Consider the following 21,562-nt stretch of genomic DNA (forward strand, 5'->3'; position numbering starts at 1 on the left):
TCATACCTTCTGAGGTTGGCAAATGTTTCGGTGAGGTCAGCAAGCAGGTCGGAACCTTTTCGTGACTTGACAACGATATCATCCATATAAGCTTCCACATTCCGACTGATTTGAGTGAGTAGACACTTCTGAATCATTCGCATAAACGTGGCTCCGGCATTCTTGAGGCCGAATGGCATGGTGATATAGCAGAAGCACCCGAATGGAGTGATGAAAGCTGTTTTACCTCATCGGGCCTGTACAGACGGATCTGGTGGTACCCGGAGTAAGCATCTCGAAAAGATAACCTCTCGCATCCCGCGGTCGAGTCAACAATCTGATCTATGCGAGGGAGAGGAAAGTGATCTTTCGGGCAGGCCCGGTTGATGTGCTTGAAATCAATGCACATTCGGAGCGACTTGTCCTTCTTAGGAACCATGACGACATTAGCGAGCCACTCGGAGTGGTATATTTCTCGGATAAATCCTGCCGCCAACAGTCGAGCCACTTCTTCACCAATGGCCTTTCTCTTCTGGACGGCAGACCGCCGAAGATGCTCTTTGACTGGTTTTGCAGACGAGTCGACTCTTAGGCGATGCTCAGCCAGTCCCCTGGGAACACCTGGCATGTCAGCGGGCTTCCATGCAAAAATGTCCCAGTTCTCATGGAGGAACTGGATGAGCGCTTCTTCCTATTTTGGGTCGAGTGTTGTGGAGATGCGGGTCGGAGCTGCATCGGGGTCGGTCGGGTGAATATGAACAGGCTTCGTCTCCCCAGACGACTGGAACGCAGACTCTGTAGCGGGTTTCTTCGATCGCAGAAATCACTCGGATCTGCGTTTTGCTTGTACTCTTCGAACTCGACCGCTGTTACTTGGGAATCGGCAATCTTGGAGCCCTTCTGAAAGCACTCCTCTGCTTTTTTCCTATCACCGGTGACAGTGATCACTCCTTTGGGCCCGGGCATCTTCAATTTGAGGTACACGTAACATGGTCGAGCCATAAACCGTGCATAGGCTGGCCTCCCCAAAATGGCATGATATGCACTCTGAAAATCCACGACCTCGAACGTCAACTTTTCTTTGCGGAAATGCTTCGAATCACCAAACACCACGTCCAAAGCTATCTGGCCGAGTGACTCGGCCTTCTTCCCTGGTATAACTCTGTGGAAGCTCATGTTACTAGTGCTCAGTCGGGACATCGGAATGCCCATACCTTTCAATGTGTCTGCATACAACAAGTTCAGCCCACTCCCACCATCCATCAGCACTTTTGTCAGTCGAGTGCCTTCGACAACTGGATCGACCACCAAAGCTTGCCTCCCAGGGGTGGCAATATGAGTCGGGTGATCAGATTGGTCGAATGTGATGGGTGTTTGAGACCACTTCAGATAATTTGCCTTTGCTGGGGCAACCATGTTCACCTCTCGGTTAATCACTTTCAGTCGACTTCTGATTTCCACATCTGCAAAGATCATCAGAGTGGAGTTGATATGCGGGTATCCTCCCTCACTGTCCTCCTTGTATTCGGCCTTGTCTGACTCCTTATCCTTGTCCTTAGACTGTTTTCCCTGAAACTGCTGGATCAGGAGTCGACATTGGCGAGTGGTGTGCTTCGGGTAGATGATATTCCCCTCTTCGTCTTTCTTCGTGTGAATATGACATGGCATATCCAACACGTCGTTCCCTTCTTTATCCTTTACCTTCTTGGGGTTCCAGGATCCTTTTAGTTTCCCCTTAAACTTTCCTTGAGTCACGGCCAGAGCCTCTCCAGGAGCTGCCGGTTCAGCCTTCCGCTTCTGTTTCCGACTGGTGTTTCCCTTTTCCGACTGGCTCGGCTTGTGCTTGCCGCTTCGGAGTCGGTCTTCTTCTTTGCCGTTGGCGTACTTGGTAGCAATCTCCATCATCCGACTCAAGGTCATGTCACCGGTTCGACCAAATTTCAAACTCAGTTCTCTGTTCTTGACGCCGTCTTTGAAGGCACAGACTGCCTGATGATCAGAGACATTTTCCACAGTGTGGTGCAAAGTGATCCACCTCTGAATATACTCTCTGAGAGTCTCATTAGCTTTCTGCACGCAGACTTGCAACTCTGTCAATCCAGCTGGTCGCTTGCAAGTCCCTTCAAACATTCTGACGAACACTCGGGACAGATCTTCCCAAGTGTAAATGCTGCTAGGAGGTAATTGAGTCAACCATGCCCTGGCAGAACCTTCCAGCATGAGAGGCAAGTGCTTCATGGCCACCTCGTCGTTTCCACCACCAATCTGAACTGCCACTCGGTAGTCTTCAAGCCAAGTTTTAGGCTTAGACTCACCAGTGAACTTGCTGACTCCTGTTGCCAGCCTGAAATTGGGAGGAATAACTGCGGCTCTGATAGCTCTGCTGAAACATTCAGGACCAGAAACATGCAGTCGACTGCTTGTGGGTACATCTCTGTCGAGTGCGCCTCGATGGGCTCTGTTCCGGTCGACCAACCCTTGCACGATAATGGATCGCGCGTCGAAGCCTGGTTCTCTGGGGTCAACTGGAACCCTACGCCCTGTACTGAACTGATGCCTATCATCTGGCTGCCGAGGAGCGTAAGACCCACCCCTCGGAGGGGAATAGGGCACTCGACGCCTATCATCTCGGTCGAATCTGTCGCCATATTGATCTCGCCGATTCTCGCGCCCTTCGCGCCGCGGAGGCGATCTGGGGCTGTGGGCTGACTGAACCGTATTCAGAGTGACGGATCGACTGTGAATTCTGTTGCGCGACTGAGACACGGCTGAATTCTGATCTCCTGCCGCCCGGAGCAGATCCCTGATCTGCAGCAAACCTCTGCCAGCTTCCGACTGCGAAGCCTGGATGGACTCTGCTATACGGGTCGCAGCTGCTAAATTCTGAATTGGTGTTCGGTATACCTGAGTCGGCGGGAAGAGTTGACGTCGACTGGTGTCGGGAACCCGTTGCCGCGCGCGCTCGTCGAGTGCTCGCTGAAGGTTCTCCAGTCGAGTGCGCTCGACCAAATTGGCCAGGCGCGCCTCCTCCAAGGCACGAGCCTCGGGGGTTTCTCCTGCGATGGGAATACGCAGGGGATCCTCGTTCCTGCGGCGAAGTTCCTCTCTTTGCAGAGAGTCGAGTGGCTCGGGTTGGTACTCTTCGTAGCCTCGCGTAGGGTCGCCGCCGTCACCTGCTCCACCACCACTGGCGAAGCCAGGGGGACTGTGGGGCCCATCGACCATCAAGGTTTCCGCCGCTGGATCACTGCTACCGCACTCGGATGCAGTCTCTACGGAGCCAGTCGACAGGCCGAACAAGCCGTAGAGAGGTTCGTCGGGCTCGATTGCCGCAACTTGGGTGGTGGCCGATTGGCGAACCACCGCATGCCTTACCCATCGCTGAAGCCTCGACCGGCCCGAGCGCTTGCGCTGGCGGGAAACCGAGAGGGTGGACAATGAAGGAGCCGACCGATACTGGGTCGACGGCTGCCGCAGCAGAACGCCGCGGACACATGCGCGAAAATGCGTCGCACCGCGGACGGGGAGCGCATCTACGTCGAGTGGAGCCTCCTGGAGCCACGGGGAGTCGTCGGCGATGAAGGTGAGAGTGCCGAGACGGATCTCTTGACCCTCGACCAAAACTCCAGCAGACACCATGATGAAAGTACTCGGAAGAATCGCAACTTCTCCACAAAATCGCTAAAACACCTGCCCCACGGTGGGCGCCAACTGTCGTGGTTCTAAGCCTGACAGTAGAGTGGGGGGTAGGTATGGAGAGGCAAGGTCCTAGCTATGGAGAGGTTGTAAGCACAAAGGATGTACGAGTTCAGGCCCTTCTCGGAAGAAGTAACAGCCCTATGTCTCGAAGCCCGGAGGCGGTCGAGTGGATTATGAGTGTATGAACTACAAGGTGCCGAACCCCTCTGCCTGTGGAGGGGGGTGGCTTATATAGAGTGCGCCAGGACCCCAGCCAGCCCACGAAGGAGAGGGTTTAAGGTGAGTTAAGTCTGGGGCGTTACTGGTAACGCCCCACATAAAGTGCCTTTACTATCATAAAGTCTACTTGATTACAGGCCGTTGCAGTGCAGAGTGCCTCTTGACCTCCTGGTGGTCGAGTGAGTCTTCGTGGTCGAGTCCTTCAGGCCAGTCGAGTGAATCCTCGTTGGTCGACTGGAAGGCGACCTCTTCTAAGGATGTCCCGAGGTAAGTTACTTGGATCAGGTCCATGACCCTACCCTAGGTACATAACCCCATCAGATGGCACTCGCGACGCAGAACCCAATATCATCGGTCTGTATGCCAACCTTGAGGGCCTCATCACCCGCATCTTAGTCCAAGGGACTGCCATGAATGACCCTCCAGCTGACTTTGAGTCTGATGAAGCTCCTGCTGTACCAAAGCTAAAGCAGTCGAAGAAGCCAAAAGCTTCAAAGCCGGCCCCTTCATCGAAAATCTCAAGGGCGAAGCCATTGGCAACTGCACCTCCTGAAGACAGTGTGCAGTCTGAACACGTATCCCGCGTCTCCAAGCCCCAGAAGGCCATGGTGCCTCAGCCACACACCGGCAAAGAGCTCACAGCTGCTGCCATTCTGCGCAGCGAAGCCATTGATCTGTCAAGTGATGAAGATCTTGGAGATGACGCTCTAGAGCAGCTCATCAAGAGCAAAGAGGAAGCTGAAATCTTCAACAATTTGCCTCTCTTTGATGTCGCCATCATCCACAACTTCATCGACGAATGGTTTGCCACACCAGACATCAGCTTCGAAGATCTGCAGCTGCCCGTTGGCCTCAGCATCGCCTTCCAAGGCGCTATTGCTTCAGAACTTGCAATTTCCCAGCGCATTGTTGAACTGAAGCAGAAAATTGATCATGAAAAGGCTCAGTTCAAGAAGCATGTGGCCAAGCTCAGCGTGCAAGAAGTGAAGAGCTTCAAGATCATGATGCACGAGCTCAAGGAAAACTTTCTGAAGAAGCGTGCAAAAGCTCAAGGTTCACGTGAGCGGATGAAGTCTCTGGCTGAGAGATGTGTGCAAGCCTACAATGAGGCTGAGAAGCGCGAGGCACTTGGGCGTCCTGGCATCGACCCCAAGATGGCCGCAAAGAAAAAGAAGAACACTATTCTAGCTGAACCAGAGGCATCAAGGCAGGAAGCAGTTCCGCTTGTCTTCCCAACTGCAACGACTGGCTCGAAGCCAAAGAGCCGGTCAACAGCTTCAGAGCTCAAGAAGACACGAACTGCTGAGGCTGAAGCCCGGAAGCGGAAAAGCTCTGAAGCCTCTCCTACTGCCCCCAGCAAGAAGAAAAGAAGGACCAAGAAATCTCGGGGTGCTCCCACAGAGCCCTTGATAGTTGAACCTATTTCTATGGTTCACCCGAACGCAGAACGACAACTGACAGTTCATGAGCCTGCTTCCACAGAGGCTCCTGAATCTGAAGACATACCAGCAGTCGACCCCATCGCTGCTGAAGACATTGGTCATCAGGACAATGTACAAGATGATGCAGCCCTTCCTCAGTATGAACACAGCGAACTCATCAGCATTGGTCGTCCTCTGACGCCAATTGCACAAGATGCATCATGGGCGGATTGCCCTCAAGAGGAAGAAGACCTTGAGGCCCAGCCCACCCCAACCCCACATGTGCCGTCTGCATTCCGCAGGCTTCGCAGAGGTCCAAGGCCTCAAGTCTATGCTAAAGACATTCCAGCTGCATCAGCCGAAGAAAATGAAGAAGTACCACAAGATCCTACTCCCCCACTACACCATGAAGCAGTTCTCCAGGAGAACGTGCCTAAGTCTGACCCTCCAGCTAGTCAAGTGGAGGCTGAAAATGTTGAGGCTGCCACAACCAACACTGAAGCCAATGTGGAGTCCTCCCCACCAAAAGCTTCAGCAGACTACGAAGCTACTGATCCAGACACTTCTGTTCCTGAGTCTGCTGCAGGTCCTTAATTTGATTACCATGTTGAGCACAGGCCTCATGTCCAGAAGCCAGTCCCAAGGCTGCCAAGGTTCCCAGGTCCTGCATCAGCACCTGGCTCCTTTGACATCAATAGCTTCAAGGCAGACAATACGTTCTTCAACAGCTCCAAGAACCCCTATTCAAGGGAAAGGATTTCATCAGATAGGTTCTGGAGCTATCCTCAGCGCAGCTACTATTCATGCATCCTATACAACCAAGGTCGCATCTTCCCGCACAAGCGCCTTGATGTTGAAGCCATTGCTGGTCTGCCCTGTCTAGAGGACACTTTGGATTGCTTTAAGCAAGTGGGTCTGCTGCAGTTTGTCACTGATGAAGAGCACTGGAATGAAGAGCTTCTGCTTCAGTTCTATGCCACCCTCCACATTAAAGGATACAACAGAGATCCGAAGACTTGGGTCCTGGAGTGGATGACCGGCAATGTTCATCATGAAGCCAATGCATTTGATATCATTGAGCTCACCGGCCTGCCCACTCCTGGCGAATTCTTCGAGGAAGGCTGTCAACTACATGCTGAAGCTATTGAGAGCATATTCCAGAGGCCTGAACCAAATATGAGTCAGATGCTCTCAATGATGAAGCCATTGCCCCATGATGCACCCTATCCAACTGAGTTCTTCGTTGAAGACCTTGAGTACCTGCCCAGGACCATATATCACATCATCCGGCGGACTCTCTGGCCCATTAAGGGACACTCTCCACATGCCAAGATTGAGGGTGCAATGAAGACTCTCATATTCTATATCCTTCATGGAAAATGCTTCAACGCACAGGATTTCTTCATACGCCAACTTGCAGCGTCAGGCTCAGATTTATTTGGTTTGAAGTTCTATGCTCCTTGGGTGATGAGGCTGATCAAACTGCACTCTGCGATCTCGTATCAGCCCTCAGCCCGAAACCATCGGATCTTCTTGCCAGATGTGGATACCTCTGCTGAAGCTATATATCCTGAGCCTGCCAAGCAACCTTTAAGTCTTCAGAATGCAGAACACCAGAGCTTCACTCAGAACGATGAAGGTGTTGAAGCCATCTCCAGGGTGTATCCTTTGGCTGGCACTACACGTGCGCCACACCCTGCTTCAACTGAAGCCACTGGCAGTGCAACTGCTTCAAGACCCAAGAAGTGCGCTCGTGTTCTCAATGATCGAGAGCTTCTTGTGGCCCTTCATCAAAAGCAAGATAGGCATCACGACTGGCTAAAGCGTCAGATGAAAAGCCTCTTGGTGGATGTTAATCGTCTTCGAAATCTTGCCACCAAGAATGCTTTCGTCACTCATGAAACCTGTCGTCGTACATGGAAAGGGCTATCAATGATGTGTACTGAAGCTGAACTTGAAGAGGATGGCTTCACTGAGCGATTCAAGTTTGACACCACACCTCCTAGAAGGGTTGTGATGCGCAACACACCATCACTTGAAGACTCTGAGTTTTCATCATCTGCTGCCACAGTCACTGCCAGAATCATTGATGAAGAAGACGATGCTACATCACCACCACCTGCTTCAGCACCTCCAAGCTCTTCTGCACCGCCAAACACCTCCAACGACCCTGCTGCTCCTGGGAACGAGTAGACACTCTATGTCTTCAAACCTTTTTGGTCCTTGCTGACAAAAGGGGGAGAAGCATATGGGTTGATAGTCTTCAAGCAGGTCCATATGGGCGGGTGCTTTATGTTTTGCTATATTTTTGCTTCGTGCTTACAACTCTCGTTTTTGCTTCATTTGGTTCTTTGAGTTGTAACACTAAAACTCGATGGTCGTCTGCTACTTGTTTGCCACCCTGTTTGCGAAGATAAATTCCGCATGTGCGACGATAAATTCCGCACTTATCTCATTCTGCAGACGTCCATTTTCCATTATGCATGTCATTATCTTCATATATATTCACATGCATAGTGGATTGTCATCATAAGCTGAAGTGGATCTCCACAAGTACAACCTGCCATGTGCATTTGCATTCCAAAAGCAAATTAACTTGTATGCACATCTTCAGGGGGAGCCCTTGCAACTTATGAAGACAATTCCTTATCCTTTAGAATTTCACAGACTATATTCCCCGTTGAAAACTTCAACTAGTTTGTCATCAATCACCAAAAAGGGGGAGATTGTAAGTGCATCTAGTGCCACCCCTAGTTGGTTTTGGAGTATTGACGACAAACCTAGTTGAGGGACTAATGTGTTTGTGAGAATTGCAGGATAACACAGATAGAAGTCCCTCATTGATTCGGTTTTACTACCAGAGATGACCCCTAAAAATGTATGAAGACATTGAAGTCAAAGGTGGTATATGAAGATATTCACATTGAAGACTATGACAAAAGAAGACACGTTATGAAGCCTATGGAGCTCGAAGACTTAGATCTTTCGTAGTTCTTTTCCTTTGTGTTGAGTCATAGGAACCACCGTACTGATAAGTGGGGTCCAGAAGAACCAGTCAGAATGACTGAAGTGATGCCCAAACTAAAAACCTATGTCTTCGAGTGAAGACAATGAGAGCGAATCTTGTCCAGAGCCGGACAAGTCAGCTTTGCTTGTAGCCCAAGTAAAGTTGCCATGAGAGTTTGAAATCTGACCGTTGAGACACGTGTCAGTTCCTTAGTGACCCAGAGTCATTTCGGACAAATCAGGTCGGGTTGCCCAGTGGCTATAAATAGCCCACCCCCTACAACCATAAACAGTTGGTTGCTCAGATCTTAGTGCACGGCTTTTGTCGTTTGAGAGCAACCCACCTCGAAGCCTTTGAGAGAAAATTCCTAGCGAGGAGAAAAGCCCTAACCACCCAGAGCCAGAGAACATTGGGCATCACTTAAGTCTTCTTGTCTGTGTGATCTGAAGACTTATTACACTTGAGGACTGTGAATCCTCCAGACGGTTAGGCGTCGCGTTCAGAGCATCCAAGAGACATTATGGATTGCCAGTGAACAAAGTCTGTGAAGGTTTGGGAGTCTACCTTGAAGACTTACCAGAGTGATTGGGCGAGGTCTAAGTGACCTTAGCTCAAGGAGAATACGGTGAGGACTTGGTGTCCTGAGCTGCGTGTTCAGGACTGGGTGTCCGGGACCGTGTGTCCTAAGGTTTAAATACCTAGCCGCTCCAACCAGACGTACAGTTGTCACAGCAACTGGAACTGGTCCAACACATCATTGTCTTCAACGAGTCACTGGTTTCATCTTCACTTCCTTTTACTTACTGTTACTCATTGTGAAGCCAGTGCATGCTTGCTATACCTTTTGTCTTCACAACGTAACTGTATAATTTGTTTGGCTTCATAACTTCTTCCTACCTAATCCTTATTACACTTCAGCTACTTGTCATTGTGCTTTCACTCTATTGAATACTTGACCATGGCTTGCCTAGTGTAATCTAACTTCTGCTGCATAGTGATAGGCTTATCTCTACTGTTTGTCTTCATAACTTCCACGTTTTGAAGACTTTCATAAAAATCGCCTATTCACCCCCCCCCCCTTTAGTCGATATAACGCACTTTCATCTTCACGCTCTGGATGAATTTGAAGGTGAATTGAATTGTGCTGAAAAATTTATGAGATAAGCTTTCCAACAAAAAAGAGTTACCCTATTCGGTGTTCGGATGCAAAAGTTGGAGGCATTTGAAGCCAGGTGTGTCTGTGTAGTTCGAATCTAAGTCTAAAATGTGAGAGATTTGGTCTATATATTCTCTTGAGTCAAAAGCGACGTGAAAGGGCTTCTTAAACAACACCTTTTTTACGGGACTTTTTGAACAACACCTAATCATCTTTTTTTCCTTTATCTTCACACGTGATTCGTATAAGTGTCCAATACACTTGCAATTAGACATGATATAAAAATCGATGAAGTATTTTTGTCTTATAGATAACATAAATAAATTATACATAGTTTGCATAAAAAATCGCCTCATAAATATACATGTATACAGTATTTTTTATTGTATCCAAGGTAGTCGTGTCCCATCAATTAGTCAACAAAATCACACCGACCTGACGACGCGGTTTGTGTGCGTCCGACTGTCCAAATGGTGGTCATCTTCAAGCAGCAGGCAGCGGCGATCTTCACCATGGACACGGCCAGGAATCGTGCATCTTCGTCGGTGGTTGCCGGCTCGCCGCGCCCTGCAGGTGCGCGTCGACCATGGACGCCAACAAGTCCCCGGTCCACTGATGCCAAACTGCACCTGTTCCGCATGCATCCTCTCACAACCCTCCAACTGCTCTCTATCTTCTACACCTTCCAACTTGCCCTGGTTCCCAACTGTCGGATGAATTGCGCCGCCGGCACGAGCCGATACTTCATGGGTCGCTGTCGAGAAGGCTCTCGCTCGAGGCTTCAGTGTAGCAGGGCATTACAAATTCCCATTGATCTGACAAAGAAAGATGCCAAGTCTTGACAAGGGATAGTATCAATGCGATACGCCTATACCCACATTCTTCATCTATTTTCTGCGAAATTTATCGTCCAACTGCATTTGTTCTGCCGCTGTACCGCTCAGCAATGCTCAGCGTGGTGCTACTGCTTCCACCGTAGAAATCGCCGTATTGCAACAACTGTTAGAAAAATTAGGTTTTTGGAGCTAAACAACCTACCCTCTATTCCTCCGCCTTATCGGTGGTGCCGCTCACAATGCATATTGAGGCTAGAGGGTGGGACCTTATATAGACTCCAAGTTCTAGATATTTCAATCTATTTCCAGTTAGGACTCGTGACTTGTCAAACCAACCACAATAATTAACAGCCAGTTACCAAGTCCAAATACCGTTAATCAATTTGGTCCCATATACGCATGTGTGAGTCATGCGCTGAATTCAAAATCAAACTCGCGGGCTTTAACAATTTATAGAGCCAATCCTACGGACAACCTGGCATTCCGCTCTATACTGTTCCCGGATATAATTCCAATGTATTCATATAAACTGTGTTCTGTATTCCAGTATAGTCGTACCGGCTTCCTTAAGTATATTTTCTTAAGTACAATTCCATATCAAGTATTCCCGGTTATTTTCATGAATACTTCCACAACGAGGTTTTTATTCCAGGAGTATAATAATGTAGTGGACATATAAAAATATTGCAAGCCACAAATTCCTACATCTCCCACTTGGCTAGAAATATTTTATCTAACAAAGGGAATTCCCGTGCGATTAACATGGTCAAAAGATAATTCCTTTCCTCGATGCATTCACGTTGCATGTATAAACTTTGTGAGATTTGGAGTCATATTATCACAAAGTAACCGGTTATGATGCTCTTCCATGACCATAATTATATTAAAATAATTCCCTTACCTCATGCATTCCTTTCATGCTTAAATCGCATCAAAGTGTTCATCTTTCATAGAGAAAGAACATTCGAAACTGTTTCCTTTATACATTATGAAGACCAACAAAGAACATTAATATATCCATCCATGCAGCTGAAGGTTGTGACCATCAAAGTATAATGAATAATTCATGATTCCTCGACATTACGCCAGTCATTTCCTATGATTTCAACAATCTTTCCAGATTCACCTTGCACTCGCTACCAATTCCAGCAAGTGTGAGTTATCATGCTAATCGAAATAGCAATAATTTCAGTGGCATGGCTAAGATCAGGTCATCACTCTTTCTTTTTCCTCCTGAGTTCAAACATAATTCCTCACAGAGTATGATTCCCATTATCAAAGGTTTCAGACAGGTTTGCACTTTTCCATAGAAAAACATTTCAAAACATTCTCTATGATTTCCACTTCCAAAAAAAAGCATCAGACATACCTTTCATAAGAAAGTTTGAGGATAACCAAGTTTTCACTTCTATCAATGTGACATTATCATTGCAAACCATGTCTTTATTTCCTCTTTCCCTAAATTCCGGAGAAAGAGTTTCCACACAGACAAAAAATTCTGTTATGTAAAGAATTGAATAACAAGAGTGGCATTATAATATTCCATTGAACCAAATTCCTTGTAAAACTACAAAAAACTACGAACAATGGGCTTGCGGTTGTTTGGTGAGATAATAAATTCTCAAACTTTATTATTCATCATTGAGTTTATTCCTTCCCGCATTTCTTCCACCCATAACTTGCGTTCACGGAATATTTAAAACTTTTTAAGAGCCTTAGTAATTCCTCTAAAAAAATAGAGTGGCTTCCCCAAACAACAGACAAAAATCTAGACATGATATTCAATGTTGTTTCCTCCCACTTATCCTAAGCATGTTGGTGTTAGGAGTTTCACTTGTAGTTTCCTTGAGGTCAAGAATATATTCTAGTGTGATTGCGACTAATTCCACCATTTTCCATAAAAATATTGTGCTCCCACTTTCCACCAGTTATTTTTTCAAATCAAAAACATAACCTTGATTCACTAGAATAACAATTAACAAATTCCTGGTGTGTGTTTTGTAGTAATTGAGAAATTCCTTCCAAAAATAAAATACTTCCCTCCAGTCTACAAACCATAAGGAGTGACTGCACTTGATGAAGAATGACATAAAGAAATGACACTGTGTAATGCTTCTTCCAAACAACGAGGGAGTATATATAAATAAATTCAATTCCTCCATTCCAGGTGGAATATATGGTATATTACAATAGTGAAAGAAGTTCCATGCTCTTTACATATTCAATAGATATATTCCTGAAGTGTACTTCCCCCACCAATCAGTTGTTAAAACTATGAAATCCTTTAATCAACTGATTTCCACTTCAGTAAATAACGTGACAAGCACAATAAAACATTCCGACCTCCTTCCACCTTAAGAAAAGGTGTGCAAGTTGAATACCCATTATATATGTGCTTGAGAAAACCAAATTCCTCCCACTAAAGTTTTGAATTCCGGAATTATTAAGCCACTCGATTCGGTTCCTTGATATGTGACCAAGTCGTCTATGACAAAAATAATAAATTCCAAGCATGTGTTCTTATTATCAGGAGTCCTCTCTATGGAGTTATCTTCCCCAAATAATAATTTGGGTTGCTAAATTCCAATGGACCATCAAGAGAGAAGAGGCCATTGTGTGGAATTGCATAATGCACTGTTTTTTTCTTATTGAGCAATATTTCAACTCTTCCTATTCAAAATAGTATTTCATCATCAATAGATTCCAAGATAAACTAATAATTCATTCTCTTTCTCATTGCTCATTTAAGAACTGTCCTATAAACATAATAGTGTTCCTCCACAAGGGAGTTTTGATGACATCATTTCCAATTCCAAAGTGCATAAGATTTAGCAGCAATGACTAAGCACATAAACAAATATATTTTTCCTTTGGAACTGTTAGCATGCCAATAAAATTCCTATCGTATTCCAGCGTTAAGTGAGAGAAAAATTCCTTTTCCATGGAGTGGTTCCCATCTTCCTCCACAAATAAGTGATGCTCATAATTTACACCTCTTTGAGTTCCATTCATGCTAGGTTAGTATAATAGTGTGTCCATCAACTATAATTTTTCTCCACAACGGAGTTTGAGGGCATAATTTCCAATTCCAACTTTATTAACTTTAGCGTTTCCTTGGAATTGTTTGCATGAAAGTGAAACCTTATATCATGGTAAATGATAACCAGAATGCACAACACAACTATTTTGAAAAAATAGTGATAGATGAATAATTCCATGCATACAAATTATAGACATACCTTCCTCTTTGCCAATTGCATTGATAAAATGTTATATCTTCCTCTTCAAGGTGCAACCGATAATATTTGATCAAATCCTTCCCTCGAAGAGTTTATGTCTTCCTCCATAGAGCAAATAATAATATCCCGTATTGCATATTAAATGACCACTTAGGGTGTAAAAACAAATGTTGATTATTCCGCTCTATTTGGCATAGTGTTTGAAATAACCAATATATATATATCCAGTATTTCCTAGGAGATATCACACCATAAAAGAATCCAGATTGCACTAATTTTCCATGCAATTTGTTCACTATGATTTCAAAGCCCCAATAGTAATAATCATAATAATAATAATAGCATGATCCTGGCGTAAAGAGCCATTTTGTATCCACGCTATATTTTCTTTTCCACAACAATGGCACTTATATTTTGGTCTCTTCCGGTTTGTTTTCTCCACAAAAACAAAGAACATTGATTTATCTTTTCCAAACCGTAAAATTTCCATGGCGACTAACCACTCAAAGAAAAAAAAATAGCATTGCGAGAGTAATGTTACCAATCTGTAGATATCGGCAAAGAAAGCGCGTGAAGACTTTGAGATGCAGATTCGTACGCAGAGATTAAAACCTTTCTTCCTTCTGCCGTGAAAATTTGAAGAAGATTCACAAGCAAAGATCGACTACTAGGCACCTAGCTGACTCAGTTCGTCAATTCGCCTGAACATCCAAGTAGTACTGTACAAACAACAGCAATGATCAAGCTTCCTGCTTGTTCCGCAGTGGCTGCAGTCTCCTTCCTCAATCTGAGTGGTAGATAACGTGTTCAAAGAATTAATCCCACATCACTAGCATCATTAGCGATAAGCTGCAGGCTCGGCAGTAAATCATATAGTATAAGTATTCTCAACCATGAGCAGAAACACGATGTTCCTTTTCCAAACAGTGTAGTTTGTGCCATCTGACTTGTAGTTCCTGAGCAAATCAGTTAAAACGTTATTGGAGGCCATCTATCCACAAAGCTCAGTATGGAAAAAGAAATTCCTTCGATGGTGTTAAGCAGTAGTAGGAGATAAGCCTGACAAATTCCAAGCAGCCGTTGGCGACTAGCTTGTGTACAGCATTAGAGTAAACAGAGCGATGGCGACAAGGTCTGGTGATACAGCAGATGAGGATGGCGGCCGCCACCAGCGCGGACTGCTAGCTGCTCGACCCGGCTGCAGGCGAGCTACTGGCGGAGGGGCGGCTGGAGATCGGGCCTCGAGCGCCGGGCGGAGTCGGCAGATTTGGGGCGCTGGGCGCTGGCTGATGGCAGATGCTAGGTGGGGAAGACCTGGCATTTGGCGGCGCGAGGCGGTAGTGCGGCGGCGCTTGACGAGCAAATCAATCTGAAGTTCCGGATCAACTTTTGAGCGGCGGAGCTCCATGACCAATCTGTAGCAAGGTAAAAGCACAACAGATCGGTCTACTTTAATTCCCAAGCTGACCTTGGTTTAGATTTCCCGTGTATAAGTTGACCACGATCGAATCGGCAGAGTAGTACGCAGCGGAATTGATTGCGGATCGAATCGAGTCGACGAATATGTCGTTAACCCTTAATCGGCTCGGATGCCAATGTTAGAAAAATTAGGTTTTTGGAGCTAAACAGCCTACCCTCTATTCCTCTGCCTTATCGGTGGTACCGCTCACAATGCATATATTCCTCTGCCTTAATAGACTCCAAGTTCCAGATATTTCAATCTGTTTCTAGTTAGGACTCGTGACTTGTCAAGCCAACCACAATAATTAACAGCCAGTTACCGAGTCCAAATACCGTTAATCAATTTGGTCCCATACACGCATGTATGAGTCATGCGTCGAGTTTGAATTCAAAATCAAACTCGCAGGCTTTAACAATCCATAGAGCCAATCCTACGGATAACCTGGCATTCCGCTCTATACTGTTCCCGGATATAATTTCAGTATATTCATATAAACTGTGTTCTGTATTTCAATATAGTCGTACCGGCTTCCTTAAGTATATTTTCTTAAGTATAATTCCACATCAAGTATTCCCGTTATATCCATGAATACTTCCACAACGAGGTTTTTATTCCAGGAGTATAATAATGTAGTGGACATATAAAAATATTGCAAGCCACAAATTCCTACAACAACCAAGTTCACCCATGCCACGTACGCAAGGCCATTCGCCAAAATCAGAGAGAAAGATATAACAAGTTATCAAACACTTCATACAGTAACCAAATCTGCACAGACAACATTTTCATCATCACTTATAACAAAGCAACACGAATAAACGCATCTAAATCGGCTACACAGTGTAACTCGGTTTGAGCTGTACCACCCCAGCTCTATGGAATATAGAAGAACTAGTAGGTAGGTAAGAAACAATTAGCAGATGAGCTAAATTAGTCATTTTGTTTAGCTACAACCTGACCTTGTCACTCAGGATGGTGACACCTGACCTGACCCAGTAAAAATTCTAAAAACTTATGAAATCTGTGCCATTCTTTTTCTTTGGATGACACTCCCGTCCCGTGCCCCTCCTCGTCTAGCTAAGCCTGCTACCTCTATGTACACTTTGTTATTCGGTTAGCGAAGCCGCGGCGGTCTGGAGCGCTCAACAAGGGGCTGACCCATCAGCACCGTCCTGCGCAGGAAGGTTGAGATCTGGTAGCGCGAAGCTGTCATGTGGGGACTGCTGCTGCTGCTGATCAAGCTGCTGCTGCTGCTTTCCCTTCTGCTCCTTCAATGCGGCTTCATTCCGTGAGTTGGATTGCTCTATTCTTGTCTGCACAATGCCAAAATAAAATAAAATTTGTTAGATGTGCCTATATCACCACAGCACAGACATAATTATTAGGATGCAAGGGGGAGAAATCATGTATACATGTATCTTTCACAAGAACTATTGCATATAGAGTACATAAGAATTCATCAACAGCGACGCGAGAATAAAATAGCAAAGGAAATTGGGGCCATTTATTGACCACCATTGACTAATTTTTACCAGAAAAACATTGGTCCCATGATCTCAAATCTACAAGACCAGCACAAGGATAAACCACAGCTTCCTTGGATGTATATGCATTGAGTGCTTTAATAATGTGTAGTCATTATTTTTCCTATTTCAAAATACCGCATCTGCGTGTCTACCAAGAAAGGCCAAGCCAGCTACAACATACCAAACAAACGTGGCTCGTGTACTGGGGATAGGGGATGAAGACCACACCTACCACACATGCAACAGATGAGAAAATAAGATGGTCACTGGACCCCCCCCCCCCCCCCCAAGATCACCACGCAAGATCTAGGAATTAATCAGCATGAAATACACATCAATAGGCCCAAAAAGTTTTTTTACTAAGAGAACTTATGACGATACGCATGAAAAGGGGTAACTTATTTAAGAGAACAAGTTACTATCAAGGTTTCTCCTGGAGAGTCTCTCTTCCATTATCAATTTTCTTTTTGTCAGTTTTCTCCTATTATAAAGAGGGACCAGCACCAACTCCTATTTAAAACGGCGGAAATACCCTTAAATCCAAGTTGCACAGTTGGTTGCAACTACAGTTGAACTGAACCAAATGGAGTTCGGTGAGCTCTAGTATCCTTAAAAACTTGGAAAACCAGTTTCTTTTAGTGGTAGTGTGTTGTATGCACAAACATTCTAAAACAATGTGAATGCTGAATGATTACCGTTTCTAGAATATATATTTTTGACATGTACTGTTTCTAGAATTTGCCGCTTCTACATGTGCGACATAGTTGGTTATGTTTTGTATATAAGTTACAAGGAGTTAAGTGCACACAAGGCCTTCCAACTTCATGAATCCAATTATCAAATGCGGCCACTACCTCAAAAGGTGGGGACCATCGAAAAACATTATCTAAGGACATTTTGTTATGAATGTTCACTCATGACTTAGCTAGGTATTTTTATTTTCTTTCCACGTGTACACATCATCCTTCATACAAATAAGAAAAATAGCGAGTTAGTTTTGGGGAATAAAACTCTCAAGATCAGCTCTGGCTTTGAGATGGCTCCGCTTCTACTAGCAAGGACTGGACATGAATCTAGGCATAGAAAGAAACAGTGGAAAGGTGAGGACTTGTTTGGTATTAAAAAAGAATCGTTGGAGTGAATGAATATGATAGTGCCATTTTAATGAGAAATCGTTGGAGTAAATGATTATGATAGTGCCATTTCAAACAAAGATCTATGGTTGCCTCTAATGAGTTCCGGTTGGTTGGATACGCAGTTAGTAACTGAACAGCTCACTGCCTACAGTCTATTAGGAGTACCAAAAGTTTTTCAGAAAGAAAAAAAGCCAAATCTCCACCAAATAACAATGTAAAAAAAGCCCATTAGCCTTTTCAAAAGATTAGCCTTATGATCTGTTTCTGAACGAAATGGCAAATGAAATTTCAGAAAAGACACCAGCCACCAGCCCAACACCCTGTATAGTGTACACCCTACAGCATCTTTAGGCGGGGATAGCCTACAAACTAAAGCGCTTACAAAAAGAGATCAACGGGAACCATATGGACCACTAACTTGGGAGCCATACAAAGCTCCCATGCCATAACAATATAAATCTCCAGACTTATGCTTTAAGCTAGAACTAGAACAAAACAGGATGCATTTTTCATAAGCCGTTCCGCCCGAAAGATACCGTTTGGTGGCGGCCCGTGCACCCTATCTGGGACAGAAAAAGAACACAGCACAAACAGATAAGAAAGTTCACCTCAAGCTTGTCATTTTCTTTCGACAGCGCCGAGCAAGCCCTCTGCAGTTCCCGCATCTCCTGCTCAAAATCCAAAAACAAATTCCAACGCTTTCGTCAGTAATCTGGCTGTAGCGAGCTTAGACAAAAGGCGTAAATTTTAGACAAATAAGCAAGTCTTATCATTACCTCGTGCAGGCTCTCGTTCTCCACGGCGAGCGACCGCACCAGCTGCTGGACCTCCGGCAGCCTCTGCAAATCGCGGCAGCAACCAATCATCAGTACCGCTACAAATTAAGCCACTGAAACAGAGCCAAAATGATGTATTTCTGGCGCTATATTCCTGTGCTTTTTGGTCATGGGGCTATCTTGGTGATGAAGCAGGTCTTTTTGGCTAGTACGTACAGCTTTTGTGGCTTTGGCCCTAAGATTCCCCCTTTCTTATTCGGCCCTCATCACACCCTTTCGGGCGGCAGGCCGAGATGTGCTGCTGCCCTGCTGCTTTATTCTAAAATCTAAACTAGTCGTAGTACGTACACTGATGTAGTTCAACCACCACTACGACGGCCTTTTTCCTTGTGACGACCAGTGGCGTGGCACTCGCCGTCGGGTCAAGGCCAGCCCCCTCTCTTTTTGCCGAGCTGAGACCGGTAAAACAAGGCGCGTACAGTCCTAATACTTTTCCACTGCGAGTGCAGGACACCACGCATGATATGCATGTACGCATGTACACCACGTAATTGGGTACAGTAATTGTTACGTATTTGATGAAGGAGCTCACCATTTTCTTCCGTTGCCTCTGACCGGCGGGCCGCGGAGGCGGGGCCTGGAAGGTCAACTGCGGCCGTCGGATGGAGCCCACCTGCAGCGAGGGGTGGTGAGCAGTTGTAAGCAAACCAAACCAAACCAATCAATGAGCAACGAATCACGCTCCAAGTTGGAGGATGGAACCACAGGCCACAGCTGCCTCGACCCAACACATCACGGACGGACACAGACCGAATCACGCATCACGGGGGAGAGAAACACACACACACAACACACAAAGCATGCTTAGGAGTAAAGATATTGCTATTTTTCGATTCAAGAGAATATTTCAAAGACACTTCCTTTTGTAACAAAAATGTTTAAAATATTGCTCCTGTTAAAAAAAAGGAAATACCCCGGCTCGCCAATCACGCAACAGCATGATGAGGCACGCGAGTGACGAACGAACCATCGCCGCCAAGATTTCTCTAAAAATTCTTTTTTTTCTCTCTTCTTCGTCCGTATCGACCGACGTTACGACATTTACATGGCCCATTTCTGGTGAGGCAGGGAACGCCATCGGCCGGCGCAACCAACCACCACACGACGCAAACGCCATAACAGAAGCCGCCGTCCCCATTCGGCAATCGGCATCCATCCAGGAAGCCCACTGCCACGGCGGGCCGGGCCCCCGTGTGTCCTCCCCTGCAAAAGGCAAACCGGAGAAAACTACCCGACGGGACGCGCCGCCGATCACAATCCACAAGCACGGCGGCGCCGGCCGGCCACGGGGGGCAGCAGCGGCGTGGCCTATGCTACGCACGCCATCATCGATCCTGCCACCCACTTGGATCCCGGGTTTTAACTCGGCGCTTTTGACTCTGCGTACACTCAACACCAGAAGGGGGCTAGGGAGTGGGGGCCACGCCACACCCTGCAGGCTCCCACCACACGAGCAATTGCACCGGGGGATAAAGGACGTGGGGAAATGACCGCGCTGCCCCTCGCTTTAATGCCCCCGCGCTGTGGGGAGCCGAGGGGTAGCTCCGGGATACGGACGGGCATGGTCGCTTGGAGATATGCTGCCGAATTGAAGCCCCGGGGGCTCACCCACCGGCTGCGCCGCGAGTTCCCGAACTGCCCCCCCTTCGCCGGTACTAGGAGTCAACCACTGCGTGCATCACTCCAGCATAAGCAAATCCGCACGCACTTATGGAATAAGATGCTGAATTTCGGCTCTTCTTTTATGGCTTTTTTTTGGCTGGAGCTGGCAATGGTTTTGCAACTGAAATAGTAATTCGGGAGGAAGAACCAATGCGGATCCCCGGAGCGGAACATGGCCAAGCGAGAGGGGATTGAAATGGTATGAAATGAGGAGAAAATGAGATGGAGAAGGTGGAAAAGGCGGTGTTCAAATCGCGAAGGGAAGAAGGGATCTTTGCTGGTTGCTGATGCGGTTGCGGCTGCGGCTGACCAGTAGGGGCAGTTTCGTCACGCGGCAGGGGAAAAAATCGAAAAGGGCAAAAAGAAACCAAAGAAAGGAAAGCGCAGAGATAGGAGAGAGAGACGCTGGTGGTGGGGGAGGGAGAAGAACCCAAAACGAAGCGGGGGGCGGCGGCAGGGACGTGGGAGACGTGGGGGTGGATGGGTGGATGGATGGATATGAGCGCACGCACCTTCGTCGTCGTCTTCGTCGTCGCCGTCGCCGGCGCGGTGGCCGCGCGGCGGTGCCACGGCGAGCAGAAGGCGCCGTCCTCGCCGCCGCTGGTGGACGCGCCGGAGCGGAGGGAGGCGGAGCCGGCGCTGTAGTCGAGCGGCGAGGCCGGGCTGGACCGGGCGCACCTCGCCGCCTTACCCCCCGCCGCAGCCGTCGCCGACGACGACGCCGGGGAGCGGCGCCGCGAGCGCTTCCCCCGCGCCACGGCCGGCCAGGACAGCTCCCTCGCCTCCTCCATCGGCCTCCCGCGCTTGCTCCACGGCGGCGTCCACCCGGCCAGGTCGGCCCCGCGCAGCGAGCAGATGATGTCGGCGGCGACCGCGTCGTCGGCGGTGGCCATGTCGCGCGTTCGTCGCGGCTCGGGAAGGAAGAAAACCACGCCGGCCGGACGGACGGAGACGGAGACACCCCGATGCGCCGGTGGAGTGGATGGAGAGGGTGGAGGTGGAGATGTGGGTGGGAGCAGGGCAGGGCAGGGAAAGGAATGGGAAATATGGGGGGCGTGGAGGCGGAGACGAACCAAGGCCACGGCGTGGTGGCCGGGCCTTTTAAATGCCCGAATAAAACCGCGGACTAAAATAATCCCCACCCCCGCCCCGCACACACGACACACACGCACCCCGCCTGCCCCCGCCCCGCACCGCCACATCGCACCACCTAACTTCACCCCCCCACCGACCGCCGGGCCCCACCGTCACGGCGCCCCACGCGTCAGCGGGCAACCGCGGGGAGCGGGGCGAGGTGGCCGCCGCCCGACCAAGGACAGGATGGGAGCCGAAGCCGAGCCTTTCTTCCGTCCGCGCACAGTGGCCCCCGCGGAAATGACGGGCT

At 47.4% G+C, this 21,562-nt stretch overlaps 1 protein-coding gene across 1 annotated transcript; it reads right to left on the minus strand.

Moving 5' to 3' along the window:
* Nucleotides 1-15,750: 15,750 nt before the first annotated feature.
* LOC123132458 (uncharacterized) lies at nucleotides 15,751-21,273 on the minus strand. The gene is made up of 5 exons (XM_044552251.1): nucleotides 20,691-21,273; nucleotides 19,049-19,129; nucleotides 18,457-18,519; nucleotides 18,289-18,348; nucleotides 15,751-16,331 (listed from the first exon to the last, which is right to left on the minus strand). The coding sequence occupies exons 1-5, from the start codon at nucleotides 21,069-21,071 to the stop codon at nucleotides 16,161-16,163; spliced, it is 756 nt and encodes a 251-aa protein (XP_044408186.1). The 5' UTR covers nucleotides 21,072-21,273; the 3' UTR covers nucleotides 15,751-16,160.
* Between the last annotated feature and the right edge of the window lie 289 nt (nucleotides 21,274-21,562).

This window comes from Triticum aestivum, chromosome 6A (assembly GCF_018294505.1).
Source record: "Triticum aestivum cultivar Chinese Spring chromosome 6A, IWGSC CS RefSeq v2.1, whole genome shotgun sequence".
NCBI classification, from domain to species: domain Eukaryota; kingdom Viridiplantae; phylum Streptophyta; class Magnoliopsida; order Poales; family Poaceae; genus Triticum; species Triticum aestivum.

Bases quoted from the DNA above. Each gene is read 5' to 3' on its own strand.
- LOC123132458 (XM_044552251.1), bottom strand. From the start codon at position 21,071: ATGGCCACCGCCGACGACGCGGTCGCCGCCGACATCATCTGCTCGCTG. The intron at 19,130-20,690 runs GTGCGTGCGCTC...CCCTCGCTGCAG, and splicing joins CGACGAAGACGACGACGAAG to GTGGGCTCCATCCGACGGCC. The intron at 18,520-19,048 runs GTGAGCTCCTTC...CGCGATTTGCAG, and splicing joins AGAGGCAACGGAAGAAAATG to AGGCTGCCGGAGGTCCAGCA.